The sequence below is a fragment of the Pyrus communis genome, chromosome 15 (assembly GCF_041283825.1).
Source record: "Pyrus communis isolate YQ-2024b chromosome 15, ASM4128382v1, whole genome shotgun sequence".
Classification (NCBI taxonomy): Eukaryota; Viridiplantae; Streptophyta; class Magnoliopsida; order Rosales; family Rosaceae; genus Pyrus; species Pyrus communis.
The window spans coordinates 43,022,103-43,042,911 of NC_142579.1; the positions used below are offsets into that span (position 1 = coordinate 43,022,103).

At 40.1% G+C, this 20,809-nt stretch overlaps 5 protein-coding genes across 5 annotated transcripts; 2 read left to right on the forward strand and 3 right to left on the reverse strand.

Annotated features, from left to right (window-relative positions):
• Nucleotides 1–2,257: 2,257 nt before the first annotated feature.
• LOC148691042 (NADH dehydrogenase [ubiquinone] 1 beta subcomplex subunit 2-like) lies at nt 2,258–4,239 on the forward strand. The gene is made up of 4 exons (XM_088684878.1): nt 2,258–2,465; nt 3,246–3,291; nt 3,369–3,410; nt 4,004–4,239. Exons 1-3 carry the CDS (start codon nt 2,362–2,364, stop codon nt 3,408–3,410), a joined length of 192 nt encoding a protein of 63 aa, XP_088541004.1. The 5' UTR covers nt 2,258–2,361; the 3' UTR covers nt 4,004–4,239.
• A 92-nt stretch (nt 4,240–4,331) lies between these two features.
• Nucleotides 4,332–5,802, reverse strand: LOC137741612 (uncharacterized). Its single transcript, XM_088684877.1, has one exon. It carries the CDS (start codon nt 5,273–5,275, stop codon nt 4,568–4,570), a length of 708 nt encoding a protein of 235 aa, XP_088541003.1. The 5' UTR covers nt 5,276–5,802; the 3' UTR covers nt 4,332–4,567.
• Nucleotides 5,803–6,594: 792 nt separating this feature from the next.
• Nucleotides 6,595–10,056, forward strand: LOC137730909 (ATP-dependent zinc metalloprotease FTSH, chloroplastic). The gene is made up of 5 exons (XM_068469912.2): nt 6,595–8,454; nt 8,693–8,939; nt 9,053–9,236; nt 9,366–9,537; nt 9,636–10,056. The coding sequence occupies exons 1-5, from the start codon at nt 7,114–7,116 to the stop codon at nt 9,855–9,857; spliced, it is 2,166 nt and encodes a 721-aa protein (XP_068326013.2). The 5' UTR covers nt 6,595–7,113; the 3' UTR covers nt 9,858–10,056.
• A 2-nt stretch (nt 10,057–10,058) lies between these two features.
• LOC137730923 (serine/threonine-protein kinase BSK1) lies at nt 10,059–13,793 on the reverse strand. Its single transcript, XM_088686905.1, has 9 exons — nt 13,314–13,793; nt 13,052–13,187; nt 12,610–12,743; nt 12,305–12,411; nt 12,068–12,152; nt 11,365–11,553; nt 11,041–11,205; nt 10,854–10,967; nt 10,059–10,442 (listed from the first exon to the last, which is right to left on the reverse strand). Exons 1-9 carry the CDS (start codon nt 13,650–13,652, stop codon nt 10,194–10,196), a joined length of 1,518 nt encoding a protein of 505 aa, XP_088543031.1. The 5' UTR covers nt 13,653–13,793; the 3' UTR covers nt 10,059–10,193.
• A 2,610-nt stretch (nt 13,794–16,403) lies between these two features.
• LOC137730916 (uncharacterized) lies at nt 16,404–19,039 on the reverse strand. Its single transcript, XM_068469923.2, has 4 exons — nt 18,014–19,039; nt 17,796–17,902; nt 17,445–17,686; nt 16,404–17,356 (listed from the first exon to the last, which is right to left on the reverse strand). The coding sequence occupies exons 1-4, from the start codon at nt 18,822–18,824 to the stop codon at nt 16,582–16,584; spliced, it is 1,935 nt and encodes a 644-aa protein (XP_068326024.2). The 5' UTR covers nt 18,825–19,039; the 3' UTR covers nt 16,404–16,581.
• Between the last annotated feature and the right edge of the window lie 1,770 nt (nt 19,040–20,809).

Genomic DNA, 20,809 nt, shown 5'->3' on the forward strand with positions numbered 1-20,809 from the left:
AGGATAATTAACGAACTAATTATTAAATTATTTAATTCATGTATAGTAATATTTTATATTATTTTAATGTATATATAATAATATTTAATGCATATATAATAATACATGCATCTCCACCCTCCCTCTTACCGCTGTTAAGCATCTCCACCTTCTTCATCCTTTTTTCTCCCAAAAAAATTCGGATCTCTTTCCTCCCTCTGATACATTCGTTGGCTTCTCCGCCTGCAAAGCCATCTCAAAATTTTCTGGTAGTGGGTGGATTTTGAATTTTAGGGTTGGATTTTGTCGTTGTTATTGTTTTACGTTTTTTTTTAATTTTTTTAATTTTGGTAGTTGGATTTTGAGGTTTAGGCAGTGGGTGGGCTTTGTTTCAGACATGAGCAGTGGGCAAACAGTGTTGCAAAGGAACTCTTGCAAATGACGCAACGTGTAGACGATGCAATAGGCAAACGAAGCAGGTTTGGGAACGAGACTAGCAATCTCATACATATTGGGGGTCCTCGCTAAGACTACCTAACGAAAGACTTAGTCTCATTAATGATAATCCTTGTTCGCACCAAACACTGGCTAGCAATCTTGGCTAAGCCAGTCCAATCCAAGGAAGTTTAGTGAGGGCAAACAAACGTTCCCTAAAAACCTCATTTTACACTATTCACGTGTATATTTCTTATAATTAAACAAAGTTTGGAGTGAAATAAGATTTTTAGAGTGTCAATAATGATTTCATATAAATATTAAAAAGAATAACATAAATTAACCATTAAATGTTAATATAATACATAAAAAAAAAAAAAAAAAGAAACTCTTGGGTTAATCGTTGTGTGAGTACTTTCTTAAAAGTCTCTTCCACTTTCTTTTTATATTATCCGTTGTTATGGGTAGAGGTGGCAAATCAATCGATTGAGTTGTTAATGGATACCCATTTAATTTGACTTTACACTATCATCACCACCACTACCAATATCACATTTATTAACAATCTAATAGATTAATTTGTCACCTTAGTTATGGGTGATGAAATGTATGTGGTCACTCATATCATTGATTAATTCATTCAATTTCATATTACTATACTATACTGTGAGCTTTTATGACATTTTGACTTTTGAGAGAGTCATTGTGCGTCTTATCTTAAATTCTCACTTGTATCAAAGATATTTTGTTGTTGGGGAGTCAAATCCCCCCTATGGCTTGATTTTCTGTGTTATGTGGTCTTTCTTAACTGTTTAGTGGTGGCTCCGCCTTCCCTTGGCGGCCTTGGCTCTTGGATGCAACGGACTTGCACTAGTTGCAGGTGGTGATGGGTCAATGGATTGGTTTTAATTATTTTAGTTTAGTCTTGGTCTTCTTGTAAAATTGCTGTCTAGGGTTCCTAGGTCTTCTTAGGTTTCACTAAAAGAAGCGACTGCTTTGTCTATAGCGATGGCGTCGAGTTACCTTGATTTCGTGTTCGTAGTTTTGTGGGCATAGGTCTCATACTAATACTATGTGGATGTTGGTCCAACTAATTGGAGACATTCTCTATCAGTGGTTGAGACTGAGTTGCAGCGTGTGGAAAAGACTATGGAAGAAATGGTCGAAAGCTTTGCCACACTGTTGACGCTCACTGCATGAAATGGTTGAAAGCTTTGTAACCAATCAGTTTAGTTGGTTGAAGACCCCCTGAGTTGCATATTTTGTTCGAAGATAGTTCGGAATCTGTTTATGTATTGACATTTGAGGATAGGTCCTTTATGTTGTGCAAGACACTTTTTTTCCTTCAATCGGAGTGAAATTCCCAGCAAGATTTTATTGAGACCAAGTATGCACACTATTCTCAATTTGTTTGTATTCTAAATTTGCTTGCAATGAATTATCGTAATTTTCTAAAATAAAAAAATAAAAAAAGAAAAAAAGAAAAAAAGAAAAGAAAAGGCGCCATCAACTATATTTGAAAAGTATGATAAAAATCCCCGAAAATAAATTTAATTTGATAAAAGAAATAAACTCTTTTAAAGATGCAAGCAAAATAAAACTTTGGTTTTCCTATGGGCCTGTCCTGGGTTTTCTTCGTAGTAGCTCCGCATTTCATAGAAAACCTCAAAACGGCTTTATTTTATTATATACCATCCATATTGCAATTCCATAAACTTAAAAATTCTGTTTCAAAAACTAAGTTGGGCTTGCAGAAAAACTAGTCAAGCGAAGCCCACGATGGGAAATAACTTTTGTCGTCATGAGAAGCAAAAGTGGGTCGGGAATGGTAGAGTTGTCATCGGGTCTGGAGCATTTCTTAATTGAGAGAGATTTCATTTTGGAGTCTAGGGCTAGCTCAGAAAGAGAAAGAGAAAGAGAAAGAGAAAGAGAGAGTGATCGGCGAAGATGGGAGGAGGACACGGCGAGGGCATAACGTATAGGGGAATCACGGTGCATCAGCCAAAGAGGTGGCACACCCTCACCGGCAAAGGCATGTGTGCTGTGATGTGGTAAACTCCGTCTACTCTGCCGATTTCGTACATTAGCTTTGGTAAAATTTCTGCTATGTTGGATCTGCGTGCCTTTTTGTTTTAATCTTTTTTTTGGGTACACTTTCTAATGTTTTCGGAATTTCATGTTAAGATTGTTAGGAACTTAGACCTGAAAATGCTAATAGGAAGAAATTGCAATTCATTCACTTGAATGTTGGGGTTCTTTCAAATACGAGTGGGGATCGATTGGTTAGGAACTTAGACATGAAAATACTAACAGGAAGAAATTAGAATTCACTTTAATGTTGGGATTCGAGTTGGAGATTGTGGCTGTTTAATATAATGGAGCTGAAATATCAACAAGTTAGTCTTGCTCGAGATTGAATTATGGGATTTCCTATAATGGCCAACATTTGGTTGTTGACTGGCGTATATAAAGCTATAGTATCACACATTACTTCGTTTTTTTTCTTTCTTTCAATCCGTGACCGGTTTAAGGTTGCTTTGGTGCTAGGCGTTAACTCTTGAGCATAGAGGACAATGGTAACTGAATGTGTATCGTTGGAATCATGCAATTTGGGATAAAGTTCAAGTTTGAACCTTGGAGAGGTTTACTATTGGTGTAAACCTCAGTCCCTGCATTGATATATTGCAGATTGAATGTATTGTTCACTTTCTAAGTTTACTACTAACTTTGACTTATTTTTCTATTGAAATATTGCTTTGTGTATTTTTTTTCCTTGGTGCATTTCCGTGAAGCTTACTGTTTTTTTTTTCCTCAAAATTTTGATGCATCAGGTTTTGGGTACTGTACAGGGCCAAGAAGGATGGTCCTGTAGTTTTGGTATGTGCTTCTCTTGTTTCACCTTTCTCTGCAATTTGATAAACTCAAGTTACTCTCTTTCTTAATATGTTTTTTAGGGTTGGAGACACCCCTGGGAGGGCCACGAGGATCATCATTAGGTACCGTTTATCCTTCTTTGTCTTAGCTAAAGATACTTGGCTAAGTTATCATATATACTCATATGATCCACTGTATTTTGTTTGCTTTATGTGATACTTTTCATTCTTTGATCAGTTGTGACGTTTGGGGAGTTGGGTTTGAACTTATGAACTCCTATTTAGAGTAGAGCTCTGGCCAGTGGCTACCAACTGGGTCTGATCAGTTGTAACTATGCTTATACACTGTTGATCGATGATTATATGCCTTTCATTTTAGAATTATGGCGTAGACTTAGTATTTAATATGTATTTGAATGAAGTAAATTCTAAACACAAGGATCATGATGCCGAGTTTGGCTTGGTTTGATTTATGCTTGTTGAAACTCTGCTTCCTCCATGGTTTTCATTTGAAGAAAGGGGCCAGTAATTGAGTAAGTCCATGAGTTTGTGGACCAGTGCCTGTTATCCTTGTTTGCTTTTGTTTAAGGCCTTCAATTTTTTATTTTTTGGGTGTTCTCAAACAGACTTTATCGTTTCAGTAACTAATTTTTCGCATAGAAGGAAATGTCGGTAGAAAGAAATAATTGAAACGAGGCTTTACTGTATTGTTGCAGGTTCCTGTGGAAGAGCCAAGAGTCGATATCATAAACGGCTTATTAGGCGGGATACTAGTGAAAGCGTCATGTGGAGCATCTTTCTTGATTTCGGTATAATAAAGTGATTGTGAAGAAAAATATTGTGATATGAATGATGTTGATGACATCAAACTCCGTTTCAGAATGTTATATTTATGATGCTTGTATTTTTTACACACCTTGTGAAGTTGAAACTACTTCCCTTTTTCGTTCCATTTTTCTTTCGCTTTAATTGTTTTAATTTTTCTGCAACTCATCTTGAAATCCCCCTGGAGGTGGAAAAATAAATCATATACTTGTACGTAAATAAGTTGCATGGAATGTAGAACTACAATTACACTGCGTATTGGATCCTTGAAGCGGGAAAAGAGAGTTTATTGTACATAATCAAAGAATTGGTAACACCACAGTTACTCGATCACGGTAGGGCAGCCTAACGAAAAATGAACGAATCGTGACATCGTGGTTTGCAATTGCCGAGGAGGAGGGTATTAAGTTCCAACCGATGATCAACTGAATTAATGAATGGGTTAATTGAGGTAGTTAATTGGTAAGTATATTGAGAAGGGCGACTCTGGTGTCAATCAAACGTCTAAACATGCAGTCTAGCTCAGCTTCAAGGTCTTGAACGGCAATCTCGACAGCGTCCAATCTTTTGTTCGCACTTTGAAGCGCCGTCGCATCGCATGCATCGTACACTCGTTGGCGGCCACTCACACGCATAAACTTGGACATGAACTGGAAGGAAGCCGATGATTTCTGCTCCAGCCATGGTACGGAAATCAGGGACAAAAGAGTCTCCACAATTGAAACGGAAGTCACCCTCACTTGACTGAGCACGTCTACAACTACCATAAGGTTGTAGTCCATATATACTTGTGAAGAATTAGTATTGGACCTCTTCCTTATTCCTTTGAGATATTTCAAGCACTTGAGCGTCTCCTTCTTTAGCTTCGTCCTGTAGCAGTTGTAGGCTGCAATCTTGTTATATTTGTCCGCTTCTCCGCTGCTGCTTCCTCGGCGCAACATGGTTTGAAGGTCTTGGAGATGTTCTTTCACGACCGAAAGAATGTCTTTGGAAATGCCGCACACATCCAGCATTCTTAGAGACGCTTCTGACACTTGATGAACCCATTTCTCCTGTCCGACGTCGTTGATGAGAGCTTGTTGGATCACCGGGGAGTGGAGAAGGTTATTGGCGGAGTTGTGTAGGTCTCTGAGAGCTGCAAAATTTGGGCATGCCATGGCCATTAATTCCTTCTGAAATTAATTGGATTTTATATGTAATTGAATGAGGTGATGGACAAATATGAGCGGCCAGATCAAGGATATGTCAATTGTTGAAGAGTTTGTGGAGTGGAGATTTAGAAAGACAGATATATGCAAACTTGGTGATACGGTCTTGTATATATAGCTGGGGACCTTCATTAGTCAGAATATTTGGATCTAACTTGAGGAAGTATAGCAGGAAGAATCGGTTTGACGATCAGTAGGTACGGACTTGTGGAATTGTTTAGTTTAATTGGCAACATACACAGACAGCTAAGGCTCTATTTGATTAAGGGAGAGCAAGAACAACAAGAGCAGAGCCATTGGTAGGAGTAATTTGACAGGACGAAGCTTCCTTCCATGCATATTCCATTTAACATTAATTAATACAAAGTGTGGATATGTTACAGGTAGGTAAGGCAACAAATATGTTAAAGATATGTATTGGTGTTGGTGATTAGACCACCGATAAGGCTGATCATACCATACATACAGGATGGAGGATACATGATACATGATACATGACACACGATACAAGCAGAGGATGAGGAGAGGGTGCCAGCCTGGTTCCGATTGGGGGAAAGCAGACACGAATATTAATACACAAAGATATTAGGCACTAATGGGCTTAATTGAATCAATTAATTAAACAAATATTTGTTTCTTAATGTTGTTAGACTGGCTTAAATGATCTCATCACTAGTTGTTTATATATTACAAGAGTGCATATGCTTTTTCGTGTCTCCATGTATACGACATGGTACTCAACACAACTACTGATCTATTTATGTGGTTAGATATGTTTGAACGTGAGACCAAATCATTCCACAGTTGGGCAAGTTAAAACAAGAGAGCTTCTAAGAAGTTCAAGTGAAACTTCACGGATACTCAGATACATACATGCTGCTCCTCCAATTCGATCGTGCATCTGTACCACATAAAATATGAAACTTTGAAAAACCATGTATGATAGAAGATTAATTTACATACACACACACACATGCTAATTAGGAGGATGCCGTAACACAATAACACGGACGTGTGCATGATGGAGCTGCATGAATACACAACTTTACATACAATACAACGTGCGTGCTTTCGTTATTTACATATGATAATGGTATACGGTTATGGTAGTCCAGAAAGGCCATAAGCACACCAATGGAAGCCTAACCTCACCTTAATATGCAATTCAAAACAAACTTAAAACCTCATCTCCTACTCTGCTGAAGGGGGAAAGGAAAAAGAAAAGGGAAAGGGATGGGATCCTGAATCCTCACCCATGTATATCCTCTTCCAAAATCCTTGAGAAAAGGGATTAACAAAAAACGACAAATAATGAATGAACGGATGGATGGATGGCATATCGAACGCGTAGGCGCAACCCAAACAACAACAATCCAATTCCAATAATTTATCATTTTATGGTGCCGTTTCTTCGAAACTTTGAAGCAGAGACAGCAGAACCAGAAAACTTGTTCAATAAAAAATCCTAGTGAAAAACGGGTCTTCCAGTAAAAATATCTAGAGAACAAACAGCCAAATAAAATATAAACAATTCACAGTTCTCAGGTCGCCACGATTCATAATTTAGACTCTTTATTTATTTATTTTCCTATAAAATTGAATCAACTTTCTTTAACATTCATTTCCCCTCTAATCTAGTATCTGCAGAAAAATAAACAAAAATAAACATTCCTAATTTCGAAAGAAATAGCTGAATTTTTATCCAACAGATAACAGAAAACAAGAGGGAGAGGAGGAGAAGGGGAGAGAGAGACCCAACATCAAACACCAGCCAACCCAAACCGACCCAAGCCATGGCTTCCGCCACCAACGCCTTGCTCTCTTCCAATTTCTTCGGAACCACCACAATCCTCCACTCTCCTCCCACCCCTAAAACCACCTCTAAATCCAAATCATCCCTCCCACTTCCCCTGCCCTTCTTCTCCCAGCGAAAGCTTTTCGCCACCAAAAACATCTTCAACTCTAAACCCGATTCACAGCCATTCAAATCAGCAACTTCCCAAGCCACTTTAGCCGCCTTGCTCTTCTCTTCTCTCACGCCACAACCCGCCCTAGCCATAGACAACACGCCCACTCCCCCTCCCACTCCGCCACTTGTGCTCCAAGCCCAGCCTTCCAAACCTAACACCTCCTCTCCTTTCTCCCAAAACCTCCTCCTCAACGCCCCTAAGCCCCAATCCCAGGTCACCACTGACCTCCCCGAAGGCAGCCAATGGCGCTACAGCGAGTTCCTCAACGCCGTCAAGAAGGGCAAGGTCGAGAGAGTCAGGTTCGTCAAAGACGGTTCTGCCCTTCAGCTAACTGCCGTCGATGGCCGCCGCGCCTCCGTCGTTGTCCCCAACGACCCTGACCTCATCGACATTTTGGCCATGAACGGCGTCGATATTTCCGTCTCCGAAGGCGATTCGGGAGGTGGCCTATTCAATTTCATCGGCAATTTGTTGTTCCCAATCTTGGCCTTTGCCGGATTGTTCCTTCTTTTTCGGCGAGCTGGAGGAGGCCCAGGAGGGCCAGGCGGGCTGGGCGGCCCCATGGATTTCGGAAGGTCCAAGTCCAAATTCCAAGAAGTTCCAGAGACGGGGGTGACTTTCTCCGATGTAGCTGGAGCTGACCAAGCAAAATTGGAGCTGCAGGAGGTGGTGGATTTCTTGAAGAACCCAGACAAGTACACCGCCCTCGGTGCCAAAATCCCAAAAGGATGTCTTTTGGTGGGTCCACCTGGTACCGGCAAGACCCTTCTGGCTCGCGCTGTGGCCGGAGAGGCTGGGACCCCGTTTTTCTCGTGCGCGGCTTCCGAGTTCGTGGAGTTGTTTGTGGGAGTGGGGGCGTCGAGAGTGCGGGACTTGTTCGAGAAGGCCAAGTCGAAAGCGCCGTGCATTGTGTTCATCGATGAGATAGATGCGGTGGGGAGGCAGAGAGGCGCGGGGATGGGCGGCGGGAATGATGAGAGGGAGCAGACTATTAATCAGCTGCTGACGGAGATGGATGGGTTTTCTGGTAATTCCGGTGTGATAGTTTTGGCGGCAACCAACAGGCCGGATGTTCTTGACTCGGCGTTGTTGAGGCCCGGAAGGTTTGACCGACAGGTGACCGTCGACAGGCCTGATGTTGCTGGCAGAGTTAAAATACTGCAGGTGAGTAACTAATGCCTGGTATGAGGACTAGGCTGCTAGCTTATCATTCTTAATTAGCATGAAATCCATATACATATATGCTTAAGCAATTATTTTCTGTAAATTGTATTTTATGCATGCTTGTAAACCGTTTTAGTTTGCACGTTTGCTCGAGTTTTAAGTGTGGTTGAAGGTGTTATGCTAGAATTGTACATTCCACATTCTCTTAAGTCTCAGCTGAAGCATTTTTGAATGGCAGGTGCACTCTAGAGGGAAGGCGCTTGCTAAGGATGTGGACTTTGACAAAATTGCGAGGAGAACACCCGGTTTCACTGGCGCCGATCTGCAGAACCTGATGAACGAGGCTGCCATTCTCGCAGCCAGACGTGACCTCAAAGAAATAAGTAAGGATGAGATCGCCGATGCTCTGGAGCGGATCATTGCTGGACCAGAGAAGAAAAATGCTGTTGTCTCTGAAGACAAGAAGAAATTAGTCGCCTACCATGGTATATACATAGAACAAGACCAGTTCTCCCCTCATATCCGATGTTAACTTGTGATTTTGCTGTCATCCGATGTTAACCATGGTTTATTCATCTATTCCGCGACTTCTTTACAGAGGCGGGGCATGCTCTTGTTGGTGCATTGATGCCTGAATATGATCCTGTTGCTAAGATATCCATCATCCCTCGTGGCCAAGCTGGCGGTCTCACCTTCTTCGCTCCAAGTGAAGAGAGACTTGAGTCTGGACTGTACAGTAGAAGCTACCTGGAGAATCAAATGGCTGTTGCCCTCGGTGGAAGGTCAGTTATTCAAACTCTTCGTTTTAAACTGCTTTCAAACAGTCTATTCATTCTTCCGTTTTGCATTTGGGCTGTATTGAAGATTGTGTGGGAACTTATGTTCTGAACCTGGTCTCCATTTTGTTGCAGGGTTGCGGAAGAAGTTATCTTTGGTCAGGAGAATGTGACAACAGGGGCATCAAGCGACTTCATGCAAGTTTCAAGGGTGGCAAGGCAGATGGTTGAGAGATTTGGATTCAGCAAAAAGATTGGACAAATTGCGGTGGGTGCCTCTGGTGGCAATCCCTTCTTAGGGCAACAGGTACTATAAACGATTACTTACTGTAGTTTATTCACTGTTTCATCATATGCCTATGAGATGCAAGAGAAATGATGGAAAATGTATGTTTGAATATGCAGATGTCGTCCCAAAAGGACTACTCCATGGCAACTGCTGATATTGTGGATGGAGAGGTTAGGGAATTGGTAGAGACAGCTTATTCGAGGGCCACACAGATCATCACAACTCACATCGATATCCTCCACAAGCTTGCCCAGCTCCTCATAGAGAAGGAAACTGTTGATGGTGAAGAATTCATGAGCCTCTTCATTGATGGAAAGGCCGAGCTATACGTTGGATAGTTGGATAGACACTAGACTCGAGCAAATTCACGTATTAACTATCGCTCCGTGACATCATAAAAATGATGTATCACAAGTTTCATATACACAAGTACACATTAAGAACCAATTAGTTATTCAATGAAAAATTAGAGGAAAAGAATGGCGCGGTACTTGATACACAAGATACAAGCATCTCCTTCTACCTATATATTGCACACGTCTGGACTGATACAACTTTCTCCTACCCCATTGTACTTGATAACCCTACACTTCTGTTACAAGTTACAACAGCTGAAGCAACTTCAATGCAACAAAAATTAATTACAGAGCATTTCAGGATCCTCTTCTCTCCCATCATCTCCCTCCGCGACGTCTTTTTTCTTCGAGGCCAGCAGCCTCATTCAGCATGTCGGCTGCATCCTTGTGCATATCTAGCTTGGCAAGAGCAACTCCCTGCATGTAAAACGCAGTGGACCAGTCAGGGTAGACACATTGTGCTTGCATTGCATCTCGGAGGGCAGCATCTGGCTGATCACAAAGGAGATAACATAGACTTCTTCTTGCATACACCGTAGGGGAAACCATAGTCCCAACATCTATGAACTGTAATATCAGTTGTATAAAATTAATGAATCATAACAAAGGGAACATTGCAGAAAAATTATGGCTGTAAATCTAAACATCATGACATGAATCATCAGCCCCTTATAAATCCTCTATACTGCATGAAGTTCTGCACAATTCAAGAAGACAATGTGCCAATTACAAAAACTGCTTAGACTCTCATATGAATATGGTTTTTCTCAACATCACGATCGAGATTTCATTTATCAACAAACTTCCAGCAGCACTGTCCCTTGTACGATGAAATCGTGATAAATTCAACACTCATTATCTAGGGGAGAAGAATTGAACTACCCTAATCCCTTGCATATGAAAGACTCACCAGGTTCAAAGTTGTTGATACTTTCCCCTTGGGCACAACACATTCTCTGTATATTACAGAATAAATACCTGGGAATAGCAGTCTATTGCAGATCTAAAATCTTTGTCACGAAATGCCAAGTCCCCATGTTTTCTTGCCTCCAACATATCTTTCATTTGCTGAGTCCATTCTTGGAAAGACAACTAATGCCAAAGACAAACTTTCAGAAGGGCAACCAGAGAACCATCTAAACCTACTTTTGCACAATTCAATTACCTCATTGCTTCCTTCATCATCTTTGTAGTGTGTCATTAACAAAATCTGATGGATGGCCGTAAGGTCCATCCTTGAACAGGCATCACCCATGGCTGAAAGAGGATGTTGTGGAGTCGGAGGTGCTTCCTCGTGCTTAGGAATTCCCAGCATCACATAAGAAGGGACCTACAAAGCATCATCATCATCATAAAAAAAACGCTGACTAAGCATGTTTGGGATTATGTAAAGGTATTTAAAATTGCTGTGATGGTAATGTTTACGAGACAAACTCAAAGTAGATAACAAATCATTGCATTCACGTGGGGAAAAGGCAAGAAGACTTGCATCAGCTTTATTTTGCAATGGAGCAACTGTTACAACAAGGTCCTTGATATTTGGTCGCTCCCTGGGTTCATATTGCAAACATCGTGAGGCAAGATCAAAGACCACAGTTGCTTCTTCAGTTGAAAATTTTCCCTCCAGATGTGAATCCATTAAAAGAAGAATGTTTTTTCCACGAATCATATCAATAGCCTGCATCAACACAAACATCAATTCTAAGGAGATTCTGTTTATCAAAACCAGCCTACATAATTATGTACTAGAAACTACGAGATTATCCAGACAAAATCACAGGAATAGAGGAATAAAATTATGATCCAAGCTACAAGCTGCTCTTCGACATCAGTGTCTTGTGATCAACTCAACCTATTACTTCAACTATCACAAATTCAATATCAGTTAAAAAAATAAATATTAGTAAATAAATAACCGATACAAGGAAAGTCAACTCATGTGTGCAAAACTTATTTTGAGTATATGCAACTATATTTTACCACCACACGCTAAAAACAAGGGGTTCCCTAATGCCGAGTACTAAACACGTATGAGCAAGAGGCATTTTAACAAACAACTCCTCTGTGATCATACAGAATCTGGACTTCTGCATAACTCAAATAGAAGAAGCACTGCATTTTAACTATTAGATTATGGATCCATTCCAAACCGACTGACTGCAGAACAAGTGCATGGCACAGTAAATACTTACATGACTGGGAGGGATGTGTTTTCCACTGAGCAGATCCAAAAGGACAGTCCCAAAGCTGAATGTAACAGTTTCTGGAGTGACCCTCAGCATCCACACAACGTACGGAAGGAACTTGTCAAAGGCTTCATTAAGCCCAGCAGATTATACAATATGACTCCTGCTTCATATAATCTTACTCACTGCCTCGGTTAGAGTTCAGTTTATCCCTCCCTAAGGTGTATAAAAAATAAACAATTACCATTTCTTAGATATTCAGGAGGTGTGTACGCAAGATTGGTGCTGTAACTTTTTCCATCCTTGTTGTTTTTCATCAATCCAAAACACGAAAGCTGAGGATCACCGTTCTGCCAACACCATCCACAAAATGACCACTTTGAGTCATATAAATCCATGCAGTTTTCAGATAAAAAGTCTTAACACAGGAAGAAATATGTGTACTTATCAAAAAAGGGCCAGTGATCTGTGATTAATATTATCTCACTGCTTGTAAAAACTGAAAAACTAAATATTCAAATTTTGGGAAAGGAAATTTGAGACAACACCTCATCAAAGAGAACCCTACATGCATTTAAGTCATGGTACAACGGGCGGCCTTCACTATTGCAGTAATCCAACGCTTCGGCAATGTTCAGAGCAACTCTTAGTCGCAGAGCCCACTCAATGGTCTGATTCTCCCCTGTCAAGAAAGTTTGAGAGGAATTTATATCTCGAGCACTTTGAAAAGTTATAGGCAATAAATTTCCGAGGTCACTTGTCAAGAATATGAGAATGGGAAAAGCAAAAAAGGAGTCACATTTTGAAATGAAAATAGCATACGTGTAGATAATGAATCAGCTTCGTGGAAGTGGTTTGAGATTACAATATTAGAGGCTCGAGCAGAACAAATGCATTTATTTCAAGCAATGTGTCAAACCTGTTGTCCAGAAATGAAAATCCAAGAATTGTATAAGAAACAAGTCATTGAAGAATATAGGAGGCACATACAGTGGAAGAGATGTTTGGCAAGGGTATCATTAGGCATGTACTCCGCCACCAGCAGCCTCTCGTCGCCGTCGCAGCAATACCCTATCAAATTGGCAAGCCTTTTGTGCCTCAGCTTCCCAACGCCCCAAGCTTCATCCTATTCCCCAAAGTTCAAATTTCTCAATTCAATTGGAAATGGAAAACCCTAATCACAATTCCCAGATGGAGGGATAATAATAAATAATGAATGGAGAAGAAGGAGAGAGTGTGTGTGATTATATACGGCGAATTGCTTGGGGTCAGACCAGGCCAATTTAGAAAATTTCTTGACGGCAATCCAACGACGGTTATCTTGGTTCTGGAGGCGGCCCTTGTAGACGACATTGGGGGCTTTCTCACCGCTCTCGGAGACGATGAAGTCGGAGCTGAAGTTATTTGTGGCGCTTTTCAAGTCGGTCAGCAAGAATTCCAAGAATCCAGGCACTGCTCCGGCTCCGGCGGCATCGGCTCGACCGTTGGACGGTTGAGGAGTGCGGTTGGTGGCGGCGGCGGCGCTGAAGGTGTCCAAGGGGTGGTGCTGGTGTTGACGTGCATGTATAAAAGACGACTCGCAGCACCCCATAACTCGGCCAAGTTGACTCAGTGCCGCTTTCTTTTCCTTGGCAATGGCAATGGCATTGCATGCTTGCTTGCTTGCCTGCCTGTGTTCTCTCTCTGTGCACTGGCAAAGCCTCTGTCTCTCTCCCTGTTTCCTCCAACAGTGGAATTTTCCTTTCCATATGTTGCTGAAAAAAAGAATTGTCCTTTGCATATCATCAAGGGTATTATGGTAATTATCGCTTCGCATCCAGCAAAGACCAATCTCTGCCTTTTTTTTTTTTTTCCTTTTTCTAATTTTCTTGAGAGCTACTACACTCATTCAGTTATCTTATTTTCCTATCCATGTTATATTTACATCTATTATAAAAAGTTAAAAAATTAAAATGTTATTTTCCCACCCAGTATTATTCCTAAAATAACCCTATATATAATTAGAGATAAATTTCTCTTAAAAAAAAAGAATATAAACAAATAATATTGCTTTTTTCTAAAAGCCATAAAAAAGGAAAAAAAAAACCCTGAGGTCTTCTAATCTTCAGCCTACATGTTTGATCGGGATTGAAAATGAAGGTGCTTACTCAAGTAAATCATCTCTCAAGTCTGAACCCATGTTTTAACTTCCTTCAGCAGTTTACTTTGTCCTGCAATATGTTTGTCTTTAAAAGTCAATTTGCACTTGGTATGAACAGGATGATCTTTTCACTTCATTAAGCCATCTCTAACCGAAGGGTCTAGAGGGCCAGATGGCCGAAAATAGCCCGAAAATCGTCTCCGACCGAAAGCTAGGCCAGAGGTCTGTGGAATCTGAGAGGGCTAGAGGGCTGGAGAGCTGGCCAGAAAATATAGCATTCATGTCGGTTACAACCGACAGGAATACAACTTAAATTTTTTTTGAATACAACGGCTAGTCAGCTAGCCATTGTATTCATTTTTTTTAATTCTTAAAAATTCTAATTTTTTTTTTCTTATAAATACCTAAACCATTCATTAAATTTAAGTTCTAATTTTTTGGTTTTTTGGGCCAGTTATCGTTGTAGTTTTTAAATTTAAGTTGTTGGATTTGAATTTAAGTTGTTGTAGTTTTTAAATTTAAATAATAAATTATGTTTGGCCCTTTAGCCATCGGTTGGAGACGGTTTTTCGTGACAGGGCTAAAACGAGCCATATGGCACTCGGTTGGAGACGGAGGCAAATATGGTCATGTACTGTTCATTAAAATATTAATATCTTGGAGAATCTTGGAGAGACAGAGGGCTAAAACGAGCCCTCTGGCCAGCCATCAGATGGAGATGGCCTAATGGTTGATGTCTTTTCTGCTTGGCATTCTTACAAGCTAGGCCCTCAGATAACATTTGGAACCTCTCCTGGGGCTCGTAAGAAAACCCTTCCAAAAAAACGTTCTCTTGGCCAAAACAAGCCACTCGAAACACTTGGTTCATCACCGTTGCAATCAGAGTAAAATAAAATTTAATTGTTGCATCACAATTTGAATAATTTCATTCTCTATTCCCTATAACTTTCTTATGTTGTGGATCTCCTCGTTAAGAAGCAAAAAGTATCTGGATTGGGCAACCAAAATCCTAGGGATAAAAATATTTTAGTAATTATTCCAAAAAAAAAAAAAACACTAAACCATAGACGTGGATTTAAAAAAAGAGCACAAATTCTAAAGCAAAACAAGACAAAAATCCCAATTCATATTCCCCGAGGAACAAATCAGACATCGAAAAGCGGGAGTTTACTGGAAAAAAAATACTATGAACAAAATCTAGAATTGTCCGACGGATGAGCATGGTGGCGCTGCTTACCAGCTTCAATTTTCGTCAAGCTCCATGATCTCTCTAGTTATAACATAATCATCTACTTATTCCATAGAAACATCATCTTCTAAGTTCATTCTTTTTGCTTTCTTTGAATGATTTTGCTTTCTCTAAATGAAGGAGATGGGAAGGATGGATAAGGGTTTAAGGGAGACAAATTTTCTAAACATAGCGTGAGAGAGCAAAACCAAAAAAGGGGTATTGAACGTCCGTCACAATGTTGGGTGTTCAAAATTTCAAATGGAACTGGATTACTGAAAGTCTGGAAGGAAAGGTCGATAAGGGGACTGAACCGACTGAAATTCTGGAACTTGAATTCCTTTGAAATCCTGGAATTCCTTTGAATTCCTTTTAACATTTTTTATATTTTATGTTAAATATAAAAAATGTTAAAAAAAATCATCTATTTAGATTATTTTTAATGATTTAAATAAGAAGTCTAACCATCACCCAAGTTTTGTTTTGCGACTCACCTATTAGGGAAATGAGGGACGTCTAACACATTTTGTATCAGAATATGGATTGGCTAATTCACAAAATTATATATATTAAGGCAAAAGATATATGTAAATGAAGAGTGTGTGCATAAAGCGAAGAACAAGTATACAAAAATCAGCTCCTATAGTATTAAAATATGCATTCCATCACCATCATCACCGCCCGCTTTTGAAAGAAGTCTCAAGTCTGAATTCTCACGCACCCGTTTACAAATTTATTGTTGCGAAAACTGTTGTAGGTCGGATATGTTGTTATTGCATGTGCAAGTTTGTACTACAAGGAGCTGAGCTTCATACACCTTATGTGCATGTATATGTAAATTTGTCCGACTTCTTGCACCGGAGTTGGGATGACCCTCCCAAAAGGTTGTCACTAGTCAGAGGAAGCATGGAATTAGTAATGGATAAACCCATTTGTTTTGCCTTATAATAAGCAATATTTGCATCTCCAAAATCCTTGTAACAGGTGATCAACATATATAATTGCATAATAAGACAAGGCCAATTTATATAACTTCCAGGTGTCTGATCTTATTGCTAATTTGACGAGCAAAACCTTAAGCACCCATGGCAACAAAACAAGAAACTAATCATTTGGTATCCGAAGAATTAAGCCAAGGTTGTCATTAATTCATCATCCAGATATTCCAGATTGCCTGCAGCTGACTTGCTCTAGTTCAATGTGTGCATGAAGCTCATTGTATGCTTGCAATGAGTTTGCAGTGAATTTCTCCATCGCCATCAATGTCTGCTTCAGATCCCACACTAGATCACTACTACTCTGTTGCTGCACTCTCTCTCCGTGTGACTCGTCTTCTCCTGCTCGCAAACTACTCGAACCAACGTTCTTTTTCCCTCCTCTACCGCGCATCAGCTTATGCAATATCTTCTGCTCCTTCCCCTCCTCTTCCTCCAAAAACTTTACTTTCCTTGCTATATCTTTGTTTTCAGCTACCATCCTTTGCTGCACCATTTCTACATTATTATTGTTGTCTTCCATTAAGAGCGTATGTATACTAGTCCAGAATCCCCTGATGGCTTCAACAACTTCCTTCTCTGAGAGTCTATCCATAGCTTGTGACCACTCATTACACATCACAAAAACAGGCGGTGCTCCAATACCCTCGTCCGCTGTTAATTCTTGATCGCCCACATTCGGTTCGTGTAGAAGACATCTCAGAAGCCATCCATTTAATGCTTTTACATACCCCTTTTGGGCGACAATCCATTTGGAGAAGCACACATTCCAGTTTTGAAGCTCTAACTTGAGTTGAATTGCAGTTTCAGCCTTATGCGCACCGCTCAATTTTGAATTGGATATTGCAACGCCATCTAAACCCTTGGCTTCCACCATTGCTTGGTACTGACTCTTGTGACATTCTACCATAGCTTTCCACATGTTGAGTAACCTACAAGCACATCAACCAGTCCACTAATCACTTTAACATTTCATAGAATCAATCATTCTTGAATGGTGATGGTATAGAGTAGAGATACCTGTTGATGAATTCGATAATCTGCGGCCATAGCTCCTCGTCCCTCAACTTATTGATGGTAATTGATATTCTGTCAACAATCTGAATTGCAATTTTCATTTTTGTTAAAAGATCGCGGACTGCACTACGAAGGGAGTTGAGTTTTGGAGACTCAGCAGCACTAGTAGTAGTACCCTTGCTATGTTCCAAATGTTTCAGCATTCTACTCTTCTTCTCGTGCGTAACGCGCAATCTTTCCTCAGCCTAATTATATATATAGCATGATTAAATAGTCAAGATTATGCTTGAAAAGGTGATTAATCAGCAAAGCTAATGAAGGAAAAGCAGCACATACATATTACATATTACATACCTTGACTTCATGGTAAAGTTTCTTTTCCCACAGGAAGAGCGTCTTCAGAGTGTAAGAAAGGTTCTGTGAACTCATAACCAAGCCTTCATGGTCATCAAATCCATACTCTGCTTCTCCAACACCAATTCGTCAAATTAATTATGTATTAAATTTATCTTTATCTAACAATCTGGAATAATATTAAAAATTGATTGAGAAAATTAAAATGGATAAATCACCCTGATCAAGAGAAATTGTGAGATGATGAGACCGCAGCGACAATACAACTTGATTACCGGACTCAGACGCCTTGTCAAACAGAAGATGAAGCTCTCGCATCGCCTCTGCTGCTTCTGGGACAGTGGGAGAGACAGAGACAGACGGAGGAGTTGCGGTCGACGTCGCCATGTGAGTCGTCTTACCCTTCTCCGGCGACCTACTCTCCCTTTCCTGATCATCGTCAATATTTTTAGTATTGTGTTTAACATTGATCTCGTTATTGATTTTGTCAGCAGCGGCAGCTGCAAGTGCAGAAGTATGAGCAGCTTCTTCAGGAACCAAAGTAGTGCAAGTATAAAGGGGTGCTAGGTAACTCTCCCTCTCGTAGGCATCAAAGAGATCAAGAAAATCCCAAGTGGAGCTGACCGGAGGCGGTGGTGGAGGAGGGAGTTTGGAAGTCAGTCTGCCGCCTAAATTTTTGAAGGCCTCCTCCTCCCTTTTCCTGAAACATTGATCATGCACAGAAACTGGTGTCGGCGTTTCTCCCAACTGTTTATCAGTGTGGTCCTCTTTGTATTCGGATTCAGAGTCGGAAGGGAATTGGAGGTGCGAGTCTGATTCTGGTGGCGCCGGCGGCGGTTCAGTACCTGCAGGAATGTCATGGAAGAAACGGTGGAGAACGGGGCCAAGGGTCCTGAGAGAGGCTAAGTAAGCGTCGTGGGAATCGGCCAGGGCTTGGGCCTGGCAGAGAGCTTCCTCCAGGTACTTGCACCGGTCTCGGCACAATGCCACCGCCGGAAGGTTCTCTACCTTTGAGGTGGCGCAACCCATCACAACTCTCACTATCTCTCAACTGGATGTGACACACACGCAATCGCTTTACTTAATTACCAAAAAAAACTTACAAGGCACCACCAACATTCTCTGATTTTTCTGATTTGGGTTTTGAGTGTGCAGTTTTTGATAGATATGGAATGGCTTATTTGGTAATTTGGCATTTACTATTTATTGCTTTGCGTGTCTCGTGGACTGTTTAATTATCTTCCTTCCTTAATTGCTCAAACGGGGAAAACCTGGCGGGATAGGGCTAACGTCTCTTTTTTCATTTTTCAGATTATTTCAGTGTTGCCCCGTATTTTTGGGTTTATTCCATCTTTACCGCGTTTTTATTTTCTTATCTTCATTCATACCCGCATGGATATGCGTGCGTTTTGTAATTTTCCCTTCCATCTATGGTGCAAATTAACAGGAAAGAAAAAGGCTAATTGAAAGGTCAAATAAATAATTATGATGTCCAATTAATGACAAAAATTATATATGGCAAGTAACCGTTATGTCATATATTCATGCGTGTGGAAGTGGAACTGTGGAGGTAAATTTCCAAAGCAAAATTTTCAAAAAGATCTTAATTTTTTGAAATAATAGTGCATCATAATTTGAAATAATGGTGCCAAAAATTAACAGCCATAATTATGGATATGTGATTTTCACACATCTTTTTTAACTTATCACACAACCTTCTTCAATTTTAGCTATTTGATTAAATAAATCAAATGAAAACAACAGACAAGACCAAACATAGATGTGTGAGAAGTTAAAACAAATGTGTTTATCATTTCCGTTGTGGAGGTATGAAGTAGTACTGAAGCTAGCTAGCAAAGAGTGCTGGTACTGTCTATAAGTTAGTCATGTCTTTAATAAGGGATTGGACCTTTCACAAAAGGAGGAGGAGGAAGAGGAGGATGAGCTGTCGCAAGATGCAGGATATAGCTTTTGTATGAGCTAGTGCAATTCCAACTCAATCAAGTTTGGCTGTATTCTGTATGTGAATCACTTTTGTGATTTACTTTTGAAGTGGGAGGGAGACGACCGAGAGAGAGAGAGAGAGAGAGAGAGAGAGAGAGAGAGAGAGAGAGAAGGAGACCGGAAGACATGGTCCCCTGAACCCTGTACCTATGGCTCTGTCTTGGGTATTGAAATTTGTATCTCATCCCCATATCCTAGGATTTAGGAAAGCCTAACTTTAATCTATCTTTTTACGGTCATTATGTCAATATATATATATATATATATATATATATATGACAATAGAAATTAGGTTGGTGCTGGTATTGTTTTCCTCACCGGTGCTTTTGATAATGAGTCATCATTTGGCCTGCGGCCAGTGAAGGCCGGTCCGAACTCTCAACCCAGCTTTTTATTTTTATTACAAAGGGTTTCGATCAAACGTTTTAGGATTGAGATTGCGTAAAAATTCAGCTTGTTACAGTTGAGAATTGAGATTGAAAGAAACTAGCCCCATCTGTCATTCTTTTTGTAAATATTCCAACATTAATTTTCCTTATATTCCTATATATGCAGGACAAACCGACATTAGTATCACAGGTAAATTTACATTCAATTAATATCAAGTTGGACTTAGCTAGGTTTAAGGAAAACTAAAGACAACTTTTTTGCATAACCTACAAACTTTATTGTAAGGTGGATCTATTACTTAAAAGGTAAGGAGATTATCATTTCTTTTAAGATTTTTGAGGGTTCGTCGGGTTTTGAGTACACTTGAGGGTTAGGTGAGACCATTTCCAACAGAGAGTTGGCCATAAGGCTCGTTTTAACCCTCTGGCCCTCAAAGAAAATAATATTTTAATGAACATTACAGGGTCATATTTGTCTCCGTCTCCAACTGAGGGCTATATGGCTCATTTTAGCCCTGTCACAAAAAACGGTCTCCAACTGAGGACCAAACATAATTTTTATGCTCATTAATGTTATTTAATGTTGTTTCATATTGTTTAATGTTGTTTCATGTTACTTAA